General features: G+C 50.3%; 1 protein-coding gene across 9 annotated transcripts in view; it reads right to left on the reverse strand.

Moving 5' to 3' along the window:
* Positions 1-275: 275 nt before the first annotated feature.
* DLG4 (discs large MAGUK scaffold protein 4) overlaps positions 276-15,186 on the reverse strand; it is a 122,382-nt gene continuing 107,471 nt past the window's right edge. For all 9 annotated transcript variants that reach the window (XM_053261496.1, XM_053261491.1, XM_053261488.1 and 6 more), the window contains 5 exons: positions 10,029-10,130; positions 9,722-9,894; positions 8,714-8,823; positions 7,766-7,857; positions 276-3,168 (listed from right to left, as the gene is read on the reverse strand). In XM_053261496.1, coding sequence (XP_053117471.1) covers positions 3,062-3,168; positions 7,766-7,857; positions 8,714-8,823; positions 9,722-9,894; positions 10,029-10,130 — 584 coding nt within the window. In that variant the 3' untranslated portion in view covers positions 276-3,061. The remainder of the gene's footprint in view (positions 3,169-7,765; positions 7,858-8,713; positions 8,824-9,721; positions 9,895-10,028; positions 10,131-15,186) is intronic.

The following is a 15,186-nucleotide window of genomic DNA, read 5'->3' on the forward strand; positions in this document are numbered from 1 at the left end:
TTTGTTTTATTGTGCTTTTATTGTATTTACTGTTGTGAACCAACTAGAGCTTTGGAGTCGGGATGGGGGGTATAAATAAAACAAACAAATAACGGAACAAACCTGGTCACTTTTAGCCGTGGACGCCAGAAGAGACGCCTAGAAGCAATTCCGGCTTCCTTGCACTTCCTTGTTAAGCCCAAGTGGCTGTTCAGATGAAGTGACCCCCCCCCGCCAGACCCCAACCCTGGATTCTGAAAGCCCCTCCCCACCAATCACACAGCCACACGAGGGGGTGGGTTTTTTCGTTGGTTTTTAATTATTCTTTGCCGAAGGCGATAATATCTCTATGCAAAATACTCTCTTATATCTCCCCGCCCGTCCCTGCACCCACCCACCCCACCCCCAACAAACCTGACATGGCCCCCAGCAAGAAACAGAAACAAACCCCCTCCAATTACATCCTGGAGTTGTTTTGTTCTAAATAAAGCTCTGGGGAGGGGGAAGGAAGGGGCCCTCGGCAAACTCTCCAGCGCCCACACACGCCTCCTGGGGCGGAGCAGGGTGGGGGGGTCCTCCTGTCTCTTGGGAGAAAGCCCTTGACAAGTCGGTGTGACGAGAGGCACCTCCAAATGTGGAGCGTCACGAGGGGCGGGGAAGGAGGGGACCCAGGCGTCCGGTCCTGTCTAGCCCTCTCAACAGTCCCAGAGGACCTAGGAAGGTGGGCACCCCACTCTCCCACCCACTTCAGAAGGGGCTCTGGAGGAGGCGCCCGGGCCCCCACTGAGCTGTGGCGCCATGTCGAGGGGCCAGGTCTGGACTCATTGCCTTCCCTTTGGGGAAGATGCTTCCCTGGTTCCCCAGATCCACCTGTCTGTAGGTGAACTGGCACATCGACACAGGTGCCGATGCGGGGGGTGGGGTGGGCGTGGAGGGAGCACAGCCACACGGGGCCCATCCCTGCAAGTGTGTGGGTCTTTGTGCTCGTCTGTTCCCTCCATCGTTCTCCAGACTCCCCTTCCATTTAGCCTCGCAGGGGGTTCTCCACCTCAGCTGGGAGCTTCTTTCGAAGATGTGGGGCTGCTAAGGGAAGAAAACTTTTGCTGGCCAGCTCCAGCAATTTCCTAGGCCAAGTTTATGCTCTCTCAGCAGCTTTTAATAAGTGAGACACGCTTAACCACTTCCTCTGAAGTTTATTCCTGAATCAGTGAGGACTGGAAGCTTGGGTTTGTTTTGGAGAGGGGGGAGGGAAAACCAGCCCCAAGGAAAACCTCTCTCCTTAGGCTGAAGCATCCAGACCACAGTCCCCATTTTGAAATGTTAGTTTTAACCCCTTCCTTTAACATTTTACTCAGAAAATAATGGGAGGGGGCCCCCAAGAAGCCTGGATTTATTTTTGGTGGGGGCACCCATCCCAGTGGAAGCTTAGATCCTGAGGGTCCACGTTGCTTAACGCTACAGCAGCTACAGAAATAGCTTCTTCAGAAGAACTGTTTTCCTTCCTGTAGGAATGGTTGACCCATAGCCCTTCCCCCACCCCACACGCTTCTGGATGGGCTACAGTGCAGGGGGTCTTGTGCCTTGCGTGGGGCCAGCAGCAGCGGTGGTGGTAGTGAGGGGTTATTTCTGCAAATCCCCCCACAAGTCCATCCTCTTTTTCTCTCTCCCCGTTATATACAAAAAATAATAATGAATCCGTTAGATTTGGAAATTAAAATCTTCAGATGTGAAACTAAGACAGCCCTCTGACAGAGCTCTCCCACCCCTTAAAACTGTTCTCCTTTGTAATTTTAAATTCCATACGTCACGCACAGTCACACCAAAATACTTGATATGACCCCCCAAAATAGTCACAGGACATTAAAAAAAATTATAACCAAAACCAAAGACTCTTATTTCTTTTTTATCTTCTCTTCTCCTCTCCCTCCCTTCCCCCTGAAAGAAAAATATAGATTGCTAGATCAGTAAATTGGTTAAATTATTTTTGTCTTGTTTTGCTTGTCCTCCTCTCTATGAAAAGTTTTGAAGCCACAAGTAACCCTTTCCATGCACTGTAGAGGACAAAAATAAATAAATAAGAGGGGGGGTACCAAGAGAGAGAGAAAATCAATTGAAAAAAATAATTATGTATATGTATATGTATATGTATATATATATATATATATAATCTATATATATTATATATCCCAAAGTCAACAGGCCGTACTTGCAAGTGAGAAAGTATCTTAGCTTCTTCAGTCCTGGATCTGTGCTTGTTTCCATCATAAAAGACTCTTCAGCCAAAAATAGAGTGGAAAGGAACGAAGTCTTCCTTCCCAGGGGAAAACAAACTTAAGAAAAGCAAAACATAGCACAGAGAATTTGTTTCGTAGTTTTCTCTCTGACAGTCGTTTTCACTTCAAAGAGATCTCCCCGTCTCACCCCTTCTCTGCTAAGGAGGATCACAAGATGAAAAGGGTCCCTAAACTCCTGGCCAAACTCTCATCCCAGTTTCAAGGTACTTTAAAAAAAATTGCATCCTAGCCCCTTCCAGAGAAGGTAAACTGATCAAAGCGGCTTCTCTTTGCAGAAAAGTTTCTTTTTTAAAAAATATATCTCTATCTCCCTGGTTTTGCTTCTGTCTTTCTCTTGCCTTCGTTTTCTGTGCGTGCCTCCCCTCTATCCACTTTGCTGCTCATAAAACAAAAGAGATCCGAATCTAAGAAACAAATCCCGCCCTCCCTGCACCCCCTGCTCCCCACGCCACCACCTGCCCCCAAATGACAGCATGCATGCCCTAGCGCTGTTGAGGATGGGGAAACCCCTTTTGCTGCAGAAATTAAACGGGAGCGTTTCGAACCAGGTTTGGAGCGGGGCGGCCGGATCACGCAAGAAGAAAAAAAGAAAGAAAGAAAAATGAGAATATTAAAGAATAAAAGGAAGAAACAAAAGAAGCCCATCCCAAGACGTCCCCGCCCACCCCCAAAATATTAACCAAACAGCTAAGTTCAGTGGCAAGAGACAGAGTCGGCCCCCACTCGCTGGAGGCTGCTCCGCTGTCGTTATGTTCGCGATCCCTTCTGGAAAAATCAGTTCATAGCTCCTAAAGTCTCTCACGAGCTGGGATCCAGATGTACGGACCAGAGAGCTCTTCGATGATTCTTTTGATCTTGTGGTAGATTTCTTCAAAGCTGTCTCCTTCTACGATGGCTGTGGGAACAGAGGCAGAAGATTACACAGGGCATGGGCGAAGAGGGCGTTCTCCCGAAAACTGGAGACACGCCAGGGCTGTTCTCATGATCAAGCGGAGGGTGGCAAAAGCATCTTGCCCTCACTCGGGTGCCGGGCGTGCTCCCAATATTTGATCGTGTGTTAGATAAAGACGAGATCAGGCGGGGGGAGCTGGATTGTCTGTCAAGCTCCAGCTGGGTCAGACAATTCCCCCACTGATCTCGTTCAGAACCTGGGGATGGAATCTGAACAGGACGCGCTCGTCCACACCCGCTGGAGTTTGACAGATAACCCAGCTCCCCGCCAATGGCCTCGTCTTTATCGAACACACGATCAAATATCGGGAACACACTTAGCTCCCGAATGAGGGTAGGAGAAGCCACCTACCCTAACGACAATCATGTTAATTGCTCTCAAGCGTACATTTAAAAACGTTGTGTGTGGACATGGGAAAGGCATTTGCAACCGTGGGCAGTGTTCTCTCTAATTTTTTCCATCTGTGTGCAGAATGAATTTTGTTCTGAGCAGCAGGATCAAGACCGTATGTGCACATGTGTGTTCAGAATGTGGCCTTCCTGATTCAATCTGAGCGGAATCTAAAATTAACTGAGTGGACATCAAAAAACATCCTTAGAGGGAACACTGACCATGGGTATTATACAGGTACGCTTCTCGGACAGCCAGGATTGGCTGACCAGGAGGTTTCCCTGACTACTGGGGGCTTTACTGTGGGAGGAAGCGGTGTAAGTTTGGACGAGAGAATATAAAGCACATATAAGCACATACAAGCAGAAAGAAGCATAAATCATGTTGTGGCTTTTTCTTATGGTTGATTACGTTTCATTACTTTTTCAAGCGTCAGTTTGTTCACATATTATTATTACATTTATAAACCACCCCATCCAGAGGCTCTGGGCGGTGTACAACAAATTTAAAAAGACATAAAAACACACACCATTTAAAACACACTTCTAAAAACAATATTTAAAAAATTCAAAAACAATTGAATTAATTAATTTAAAAACCATCTAAAACTAATTAAAATACTTTAAAAAACAATTTACAAACTTTGGAAGGCCAAGCCAAACAAGTAAGTTTTTAGGGCTCTCTTCAAGGCCGACAGTGAGCCTAAACTGTGGATATCTGCCGGGAGTGCATTCCAGAGACCAGGAGCCGCTACAGAAAAGGCCCAGATCCGAGTCGCCACTGGACGACTTGGTGGCATAGCTGCCTCCCCCTGATCCATCCTGCCCATTTCTGCCCTCGGCCTCCTGCTTCCAACTGGAACACCACGGGCAGATTAAAGGAGAGGACATCGAGGCAACTGCATGCATAGGGTGGCCAAATTCCCCCAGCAGCAAATTTTGGTCATATGGGGGGGAAAAATTCAAACTTTAAACCTGGGGGGTGGGGGGTGGAGTTTAACTCTGCTTTTTAAACTTTAAAACCACCGCCCGCTGCAGCGTGGTGGCGGCAGCGATGGAGAGGGTGGTGATACCCCTCCTAACCCAAGCCTGCCTACCTCCCAAATGACAGCTAACATTCTGGGCTTTTCCAATTTGGGGCTTTTCTGCACACACAGCATGGCAGCGGTTTTAACGTTTAAAAAACCTATGGGCGGCAAAGAGCTTAATCCACCCCGGGCACATTCACCAGTGTCCAGGTATTATTAGTTAGTTAGTTAGTTAGTTAGTTAGTTATTACATTTATAAATCGCCCCATCCAGAGGCTCTGGGCGGTGTACAATAACTTTTAAAAAGACATAAAACCCACAATTAAAACAATGCTAAAACAATATAAAAACAATTAAAAAATGATTAAAACTATTTAAAACCAATTAAAATACTTTAAAAAACAACAACACTTTATAAGCCTTGGAAGGCCAGGCCAAATAAATAGGCTTTTAGGGCTCTCTTCAAGGCCGACAGCAAGCCTAAACTGCGGATATCTGCTGGGAGTGCATTCCAGAGACCAGGAGCAGCTGCAGAAAAGGCCCGGTTCTGAGTTGCCACCAGACGTACCGGTGGCAATTGGAGATGGACCTCTCCAGATGACCTCAATGAGCGATGGGGATCATACCAAAGAAGGTGCTCTCTAAGGTAACCCGGACCCAAGCCGTTCAGGGCTTCAAAGGTAATAACCAGCACTTTGTATTCTGCCCGGAAACATATCGGCAGCCAGTGCAGCTGTTTTAAGACAGGCATAATATGGTCTCTCCGGGTTACCCCAGAGACCATTCTGGCTGCCGCATTTTGGACTAACTGAAGTTTCCAAACTACATACAAAGGCAGCCCCATGTAGAGCGCATTGCAGTAGTCAAGCCTGGAGGTTATCGGCTGATGCACCACTGTTTTGAGATCGTTCTTTTCATGGAATGGATGCAGCTGTCGAATCAGCCAAAGCTGATAGAAAGCGCTCCTGGCCATGGCCTCCACCTGAGATACCATGGTAGTGAATGGGGAGAGTGTGTGTGTGTCGGGGTGCCTGCAGATTCCCCGCAAAGGTCATTTTCTGCCTTAAAAAACAAACAAACAAAAAACAAATCCCGGTGTCCTTGCACAAGAATAACGGCATGCTAGATCAAGGGGAAGCCCCAGCAACTGCAATGGAGCTCTAACTCCAAACCAGGTTTTGCATTCACCCTGGGGGCAGGGCTGGGAGCGGGAACCTTCCCTCTGGAATGGAAGTGCGTTCCATCCTTACTGTGGCCTGGAGTTTTGATCTTTTTAATATACATTTCCCAGTGGTGTTCTTGTGCAAGAACACTGCAACACCAGTGCCCTAGAGCAGGGATTCTCAACGCTGGGTCCCCAGATGTTTTTGGACTTCAACTCCCATAATCCCCAACCAAAGGCCACTGGGGCGAGGGGATTATGGGAGTTGAAGTCCAATAACATCTGAGGACCCAACACTGGGAATCCCTGCCCTAGAGCAACTGGAAGCCCTACCACATCACTAGCTCATTGAAAAGGATACCTTCTGGGAGGGCGGGGCACCAGAAAAGTCCCCTTGCTACAAAACCTGAGGAGAGCTGGTCTGGTGGTAGCCAGCATGACTCGTCCCCTTAGCTAAGCAGGGTCCGTCCTGGTTGCACATGACTGGGAGACTAGAAGTGTGAGCACTGGAAGATATTCCCCTTATTAGGGGACGGAGCCGCTCTGGGAAGGGCAGAAGGTTCCAAGTTCCTTCCCTGGCAGCATCTCCATGATCAGGCTGAGAGAGACTCCTGCCTGCCACCTGGGAGAAGCCGCTGCCAGTCTGGGTAGATAATACTGAGCTAGATGGACCAAGAGTCTGACTCAGTATATGGAAGTTTTCCTATGTTCTCCTCCCCAGACGCCCGGAACGGTTAAATCGCCGGCTTCTGGCCAATGAGCTGCCCCTTGTTCTTTTGACATTTTTGGCTGAATTTGTTTTGCTTTTGTTTTCATTGGATTGTTCTTGTCTTCTTAGCTGCCCTGGGGCCTTAGGGTGAAAGGCGGCCTATAAATATGGACAGTTTGCAGCAGCTCAACAACTGCAAAATCCAGTTGTTCTACTGTGCGGCTGTTAAGCGCAACACCACCGATATATAGATTAAAAAATACCAATACAATCATCCCTCACAACCGCAAGCGTCCATGCAAGGAAAACTTCGCAGTTGGCAAAACATAGTCAGTGGGAATCGGGGCGTGGGGGGGGGTTAGCGGGACGGTGGTTGCGGTTCTACCCCGCTAGCCTACACACTCCCAGGGCCAGGCATGGCAGCAGCTCCATGCTGTCGCCTTCCTCTCCGCCCAGGAACACAAAACTCCCTGGGGCTAAAGAACCCTAAGCACCCCCATCCTGCCTGTGGGGCTGGATCTCTCTATGTGGTCTCCAAGAGTCAACACCGACTGGATGGCACTTAATTAAGTGCTGGAAGTGAAGGACTTTGCGCTGTCTCTTGTCTCAGTGACAGTGGAGGACAGACTAGTGAGTCAGAGGGCTAGAGGGTCAAGACATTGGTCATCCCTTCTCTACTGCTCTGACACTATCCCTTTGGATATGTAGATTGCGACTCTTAGGGACTAACTTCCTTCCTCTCTTCTCTTCCTGTCCCTTCTACCTTGCAACATGCAAGCAAGCTCCTCTCCCTGCAGCATGTGTGCAGAGAAGATGCAGAATCCATCTGCATCCAGCTAGCTAGCTAGATTAGAGATCCTAACTCCTCACTTTCCTATCTAGAACGGAGTTCTCTAATAAATACTACTTCTGTATTGATTTGAAACTATGAACTGGCTCCAAGTTACTTTACTCTCAGCATACACACATGCCTAACTAAATTCCTCTGTGCACTCTGCTATAATTGAAAAAGGGTTTCTCTACCAGAGAGAATTCCCAATTTAAGCAAGCAAGCAAGCAAGCAAGCAAGCAAGCAAGCAAGCAAGCAAGCAAGCAAGCAAGCGGCCTGGGCTTTCTTTTTGTTGTTGTTCAAAGGAAAAGACAGGTGAAATTGCACAAACGTTTAAATAAATATATAACCCCCCCTTAAACTGTTGAGAACTGTATGGAGCTTATGGTTTGGGACTGTGACCAGGGGCAGCAAGGGACCCACCCGAGAAGCACTCCGTGAACTCCTGCTCCAGCTTTGTGGCTCTGTCGAAGGCTTTCCGCGCCTGCTCCTCCGTTATCCGCTTGTTAATTTCTCTGGGGATAAAAGAGAGGCCACCATCAGTCTGTGCCAACTGCGAGAACGTTCTCCCCCCGATGCTGCCTGCAGGCCCCAGGATCGGGACGTGTACACACAGCCCCCCAAGCACCTCACACAGGCGATTTCGCTCCCTTTGGGCACACAAAGACTTCCCTCGGCCTGTGTGGTACTCTGAGGCAGACTGCCTCTGCAAGTGGAAGTTCCATGCTTAACTTTCATTGCTAATCAGAACCTAAGAAGAGCCCAGCTAGATCAGACCTGAGGTCAATAAGTCCTGTTTCCCACTGTGGCCACAATGCCTTAATGAGACAAGCAGGACATGAGGAAGGTAATAGCCCTTCCCTGCTGTCTGCCCTACAACAACACATGTTCAGAGATACACTGTCTCTGAATCTGGAGGTTCTGTTTCATTATCCTTGTCTCAATTGCCACTGAGAGGCCTCTCTTCCTCCACACATTTGTCTGATTCCCTTTTAAAAGGCATCAAAGCTGGTGACCATCACCAGATCTTGTGGCAGCGAGTTCCACAGATTAACCATTACAGGATTAAAGATGTCTTTCCTTTTGTCCGTCCTGAATCTCCTGCCCAGCATTTCAGAGGGTTGCCCCCAGTTCTAGCATTGGCGGAGGGGGCCCTACCCACTTTCTTCCCACTAGAAATAACGGTATTAACTTCCGCCGCCTACCCAGTTCATCATCAAACCCTTGTGCCTCTTCTCGCCCACTCCCACCACCACCACTACCACCACCACATCCTTGAAGGCTAAAGCAGGCCACACCTCGGGGGCGAGGAAAGCCCACCCCCCACGGCACATTCTATGCCCCACCCCCACCCCCCGGCCAGGGACTCACAGCACGTTCTCCAAGGAGCGAGGCCGGATGAAGACGGCGATGGGGTGCAGCTGTGCCGCCTGAAGCCTGCGCACTGCATTGGCCGACACGTCTAAAATGCAGTGCTTGCCCTGGGTGGGGAGAGAGGAAGGGGGTTAGAAACAAACCTGGGGGTTCCTTCACCCCGGCACCCCCTTTCAACTGTGCACGCCCCAAACTGAAGGGGGCCAGATGCTAGTCCCTTGGAACTCTCGCCCCCCGCCCAACAAGCAGTCGTTCTTGCAAAGCCAGGCAGTAAGCCAACTGCCCAGGGGGCTCCAGTTCTGTGGGGCACTGCCGGTGGGTCTCGGAGTGCATCTCCAAAACAAGAAGGGCTGGAATTTTGCTTTTGACAATAATGGAGATTTTGAGGAAAGCAGGACCCTGCATCAGATCCCCTTTCCTGGTCAAGGTCACCGCAGAATATATAGAACATCTGGAGCAATGCAGTTCCAAATGCAGCTCCACATGCCGAGAAGGAGGGACTTTGGCAACTCGGATGACCTAAGGAATGGGTTAGCAGCAGTCCTGCCTTGGGACAGATCTTGGTGGGGCACCGCACGGTGCTGAACACGGAGAGCTGCTTTGCATCACCGGATCCAAAAGATGGGTCTCAATTAGCTCGCTGCTTGCTTAATTCAGAGTTCCCTCTTGCTGCTATTTTCACCTGGATTTTTGTGCAAATCAGGTCGAGTGCCAATCAAGGCTGTCCCAGATTTTGTGCAAAAATAATTTCCCAGACGATGTGCCAATCGAAGACAGGTCGGCCTTCTGTTTCAACGTTTCAGACTACAACTCCCATCATGCTCTGCTACAAAAGACTGCAGTGGGGGATGATGGGCGTTGTAGTCCAACGACAGCTGGAGACCCTCAGGGTGACCATCCCTGCTCCAGGGGCCGAGGCATCTGCGGCATCTGCATCCGCCCCAATGTCCCGCCGCCGCCGGCCCCCCATGCCCTCGGCTCCCCTTTCCTCCGCCACTAGCCTACCTGCTCAGCCACCTCGCGCACAGACTGAACGCTCGTCCCGTAGAGGTGGCTGTTGTACTGGCCGGCCTCGATGAACTTGTGGCTCTGAATGTCCTTCTCCATCTTCTCGCGCGAGGCCACAAAATGGTAGTCTCGGCCGTCCACCTCATACTCCCGCTTCGGCCGCGTGGTGTCTGAGGAGGGGGGCAGAGCGTCCGTCACGCGCCTGGGCCTGCTGCCCTCTCTCCCCTCCCCTCCCCAGCAGAAGGCCTTCCGCCCACTGACCCCCTTCCCCGGGCAGGTGGGGGGCACGTCCTGGGGGACTCACGTGGGACGCAGGAGCCGAATTTGTCGGGGAACTCCGAGAGGAGGTCGTCGTTGACTCGATCCTTCGTAGGACCCAGGATGATGATGGGGCGAGCGTAATGAACTACGGAGAAAGAGAACGTTACAGCCGCAGTGGCCTTTTGCGTGGGGGGTGTGTGTGTGTGTCTGGAGGCCACCTGCACCTTCACACTTCCACGCATGCGTCGAGACCCGTCCAGGAACATGCCAAGCTCGTGCTGCTCTCAGAGTTGAGGCGGGAAAGGGCCTCGCCCCCGTCCTAGTCTATACACACCACAGGCACCCTTCCCACCCTCCAGTTCCGGATTCTGCCGCCACACCCCGCAGTGGAGAGGCCAGGTGGGCGTGTGAAGAGGGCTGCCCCTCTTCTGGCTTCCCAAATCCAGGTGCCTCATTTGCATATCATGTAAACTGGCTGGAAAATAATTTCTGAGCAGAAGAGTGACTGCACCGTTTGCTCCATAACTCCGCTTCTACAAGGGCAAGAGCTTAGCTGTTTTTAAAAAGATGAAAGCGGAAATCTGGGTAGATCTGGGTGGGCTAAGCAATCTGGGCGAGATGCTTAAAAACCAGGTGGAATCTGGAATTTTGCGGGACATGGCAACTCTATGTGTGAAGGTACAGGTGGCCACTAGAAGAACTTCACTTCCAGGGAAGCAAGCTGAGTTTCTCTTCCGTGGCCCTGCACTTCACACTGATGGGCTCATCACAAGCTCACAGGCCTGGAGGAGGGTGCAGGAGAGACCATCAGGCAAAGACGGATTGCTGCCTTCGCTTTCCTGAAGGCAGCATTGCGACAGGCTCACACAGCCAGGGCATGACGGCGTATGATCAACACCAGTGTGGCCTGTGTGGCAGCCCTACGGGCAGAGTAGATGGGGACGCCCCTTTTGAAGGCCGTGGACATGTGCTCACGTTGAGTGAGCCCGCATCGGTGTAAGGGGCAGAGGGCCCACAAGTTGATGGTTTCCATCACAAGGTTGAGACTAGCACAGATGCTCTGTGCCTTTGTAATGGGAGGCCATGGGCCACGAAAAGGCTGTTAGGTCTGTCGAAATGGGTCTGTCCAGTCTACATAGAAGGCTAGGGCCCTGCGTATTTGCAGAGTGTGGAGTTTTCATTCCGCAGGTGTCGACAGGTTCGGAAAGCAGATGTCCTGTGACCTGTGAAATTCTGATACGATCTTTGGAAGGAACATAGGAAGCTGCCATATACTGAGCCAGTCCATAGGTCCATGTCGCTCAGTATTGTCTACACAGACTGGCAGCGGCTTCTCCAAGGTTGCAGGCAGGAATCTCTCTCAGCCCGATCTTGGAGATGCTGCCAGGGAGGGAACTGGGAACCTTCTGCTCTTCCCAGAGCGGCTCCACCCGCTGAGGGGAAGATCTTACAGTGCTCACACTTCTGGTCTCCCATTCACATTCAAGCCAGGGTGTACCCTGCTTAGCTAAGGGGACAAGTCATGCTTGCTACTACAAGACCAGCTCTCCTCTAAGGAACTGGATATCCAATTGTAAGACCACATTTTCATCGTGGAAGGCCAGGTATGAGTAGTCTTTTCTAATGCTCTAAGTTCACCTACTCTGTGGCCAGAGGAGATAGCAACTAAAAAGGCAGTCCTCATAGTCAGTAGCCGAAGATCAGAGGTGGCCACAGGTTCAAAGGGCTTGTCCATGAGCGGCGACAGCAGTAGGTCCCAGGGCATAGGGATCTGGGGCGGTGGGGGGTCCAGGAGAAGGTTATTAAGGCCCTCCAGGCACCACTTCACTTATGGGATTGTGAAAAGTGTGGGTCCCTGTGTTAGGGACTATGGGCCGCTGTACCTGCCAGGTGTACGTGGATGGAAACATTGGCAGCCCAGATAGCCTGACTGATAACAAGTGTGAGAGGAGGAGGTATTCTGGAGCCCTTCGCGGTGAAACACCCCGTGATCTTGTGAAGGTGGTGAATCTTTTCCATTTCGCTTCATAGTATTTGAGCGTCATGGGCTAACACAATGCTGTCAGGACTTCCTGCATGTCCGATGGCCATTTGGTGGGATTCTCCATGCCGCAAGGCACATCCTGAATACTTCTGGGTGAAGCAGAGTTCCTTTGACCTCGGAGAGTATTACTTCGTTGACTGGTAGATGCAGGTAAGTATAGTCCGCCAGGTGTAGCAGGTGAGGAAACCAGTGGGGGCATGGTCACCACGGGGCGATCAGGACACAGTTTGCTCTGCCCCACCTGATTTTCTGTAGGACTTGAGGGAGAGTGGTGGTCTTGGGGGGAAACATATAGACTAGAGGAAGTGCTTCGCCTAAGGTATTGTGAAGGTGTCACCCATGGAGTTTGGTCCCATGCCTTGGGGCAATGAGCGTTATGGGCCGTGGCCAACATGTCTATGGTCAGAGTACCCCACTCCAGAACTCCTTCTCGTGGTGTGGGCACCACTTGTGAGAAAGCATGGGAGTTCTGCTTAGGGGGTCTGCCCTGATGCTGTTTGTTCCCTGCACATGTACGGCAGAGATGCACAGGTTGTGACGTGTTGACCAGCTCCATGGCCTTATGGACAGGTCTAGCAGGGCATGAGATCCAGCCCCTTCCTGGCAATTTATGCATGCTTTTGCCGTGGTATTGTCAGTGAGGATTTGGATCTTTGGGCCCTGTAATATTGGTAAGAAGGTTTGGAGAGCCTTGAATACGGCCAAAAGCTTGAAATCGTTTGTGTGGAGTGTTGCTTCTCTTGATATCCATGAGCCATTGATTCCGTGGGGGCCTCAGTGAGCGCCCCAGCTGAGTTCCGAGGCATCCGTGGTGAAGGAATTCCGTGGAACAGATGTTGCAAACGGCGTACAACTGGAAAGGTTCTCTGGCTGGGACCACCAGGCCACGGGCCTGCAGATTGATGGTGGCATCTTTAGCCTGGGGGACTGAGATTGCGTTCTTGGATTGAAGGTGTCTAGGAACCAACGTTGTAGCAGCCTCATTTTGAGTCACGCCAAGGGAAGGACAACTGTGGTGGATGCCATGAGGCCTAAAGCACACTGAATTATGTGTGCTTTGTGTGGCCCATGAAAAGTTAAGGCGTGGGTCAACCATGCGATATTCGTGATGCAGTCTGCAGGGAGGAACACGGACCCTTTTGTAGCATACCATTTGGTGCCCAGGTACTTTATGATCTATGACAGTGTAAGATTGGATTTTTTGTGGTTCACTTTGAGGTCCAGATGTTCGAGAAGGTGCAGAGTCAGCTGTATGTGTTCCTGTCGCTTCTGCCTGGTGTCTGCGGCCAGGAGCCAGGCGTCTAGCTAAGAGAATATATGCACTCCTGCTTCCTGCAGGTGGGTGACGATGACTGCCATGCATTTTGTATAAACCCACGTTGAAAGACCAAATGGCATGGCCCTGAATTGAAAGGTCTGTGCTCCTATCCAGAAGCAAAAGTATTTGTAGTGTTGGGGTCAGATAGAGATGTGGAAGTATGTGTCTTCTAGACCTATAGATGCGAACCACATGCCTTTGTGAAGCAAAGGAAGGATGGAAGAGACCGTGAATGAACTGAACCTTCTGTAGGTCACGAAGGTGTTGAGATCTCAGAGGTCCATAATGGGGGATAGGCCACTGTCCCTCTTGGGGATGGTGAAATATAGGGAGCAGAATCCTTCTGGTAGTTTTCCTGGACTGGCTTTATAGCTCCTCTTCCCAATAAATGAATGGACTTCTTCCCAAAGAATGGGATTGGGGCATGTGGTTCGTATCCCAGAGTCTGGAGGATTTGTGTGGAACTTGAGTGCACAGCCAAGCCGAACTATGGATAAAACACATTGGTTCCGATGTTATGTCCTCTCATGCTTCTGGGTAGGGGTGTCGTCAAGTTCCAAACTGGTGACCAGCAGGTTCTTTTAGGGTAGGAAGAAGCTGGTTTGGGTTGGGATTGGGTCTTGGGAGGCTGATATGTGTGTTTCCTGTGTTGAGGGTGTCATGAGGGGTGAAAGGACTGTTCCGAAAAGGTGTGGTTTGATGGCCCAGAAGTTATGGGCCATGGATTTGGGGGCCTCTATTGATTGACTGATTGATGGATTAAGTGCCATCAAGTCAGTGTCGACTCTTAGCGACCACATAGATAGATTCTCTCCAGGATGATCTGTCTCCCACTTGGCCTTGAAGGTCTCTCAATTCATTGCTGTCGTAATCAAATCCATCCACCTTGCTGCTGATCATCCTCTTCTTTCCTTTCCTTCCACTTTCCCCAGCATTATAGACTTCTCAAGGGAGCTGGGTCTTCGCATAATGTGTCCGAAGTATGCTAGTTTGAGCCTGGTCATTTGTGCCTCGAGGGAAAATTCTGGACTGATTTGTTCTATGATCCATTGGCTTGTTTTCCTGGCTGCCCATGGTGGTATCCTCAAAAGTCTTCTCCAGCACCCAAGTTCAAAAGCGTCAGTGCTTTTTCTGTCTCTATAAGATCTCGTCTATGAGGAAGATGTGAAACTCACTGGCTTCACCGTTTTGCAGAGCTTCTGCGCTCTTTCCATCATCTCATCCGTCTTTTCTCCAGACAGCACTTGCCCATCAAATGACAGGTTCTCAATTCGCATACATGCCTCCGGACTGAGGCCAGCGGGGCGCAAACACGTGCTACATGGGAGAGTGACCGAGGTAGCCATATTCCTTGCTGCACATTCCACTGCCTGCCCTGAGGTATGGCGTTGCTGCTTGTTCAGGCAGACAGCCTCTTTCGGTATCGAAAGAATAGCTTCCTTGCTGACTTGCAGAAGTTGTTCTGTATAAGGTGTTGCTTCCCCCGCAAGCAGGTGGTTGTACTTGGCCATACAGGCCTGGTAGTTGGCCACTTTTAATTGGAGTGTGGAGGTAGAATAAAACCTCCTTCCCAATGAATCAAGCATTTTGCCCTTTTTGTCCACTGGTGCAGAGATGGATTTATTTTTCACCCTGGCCTGCTTCCACCACTGTAGAGTTGGGTGTAGGGTGCTTTTGAAGCAACTCACAGCTCTTTGTCTGCACCCTGTAGAAGGTCTCTGTCTTTTCAGAGGTCATAGGGCTGATGGTTTGTCCCCACAGGTCTTTGTGATGTCTAGAAGAGCAGAGTTCACTGGAAGAGAGATGATCGATTGCGTGTCGGAATCAACCAGGTCGGAG

This window comes from Hemicordylus capensis, chromosome 6 (assembly GCF_027244095.1).
Source record: "Hemicordylus capensis ecotype Gifberg chromosome 6, rHemCap1.1.pri, whole genome shotgun sequence".
NCBI lineage: Eukaryota > Metazoa > Chordata > Lepidosauria > Squamata > Cordylidae > Hemicordylus > Hemicordylus capensis.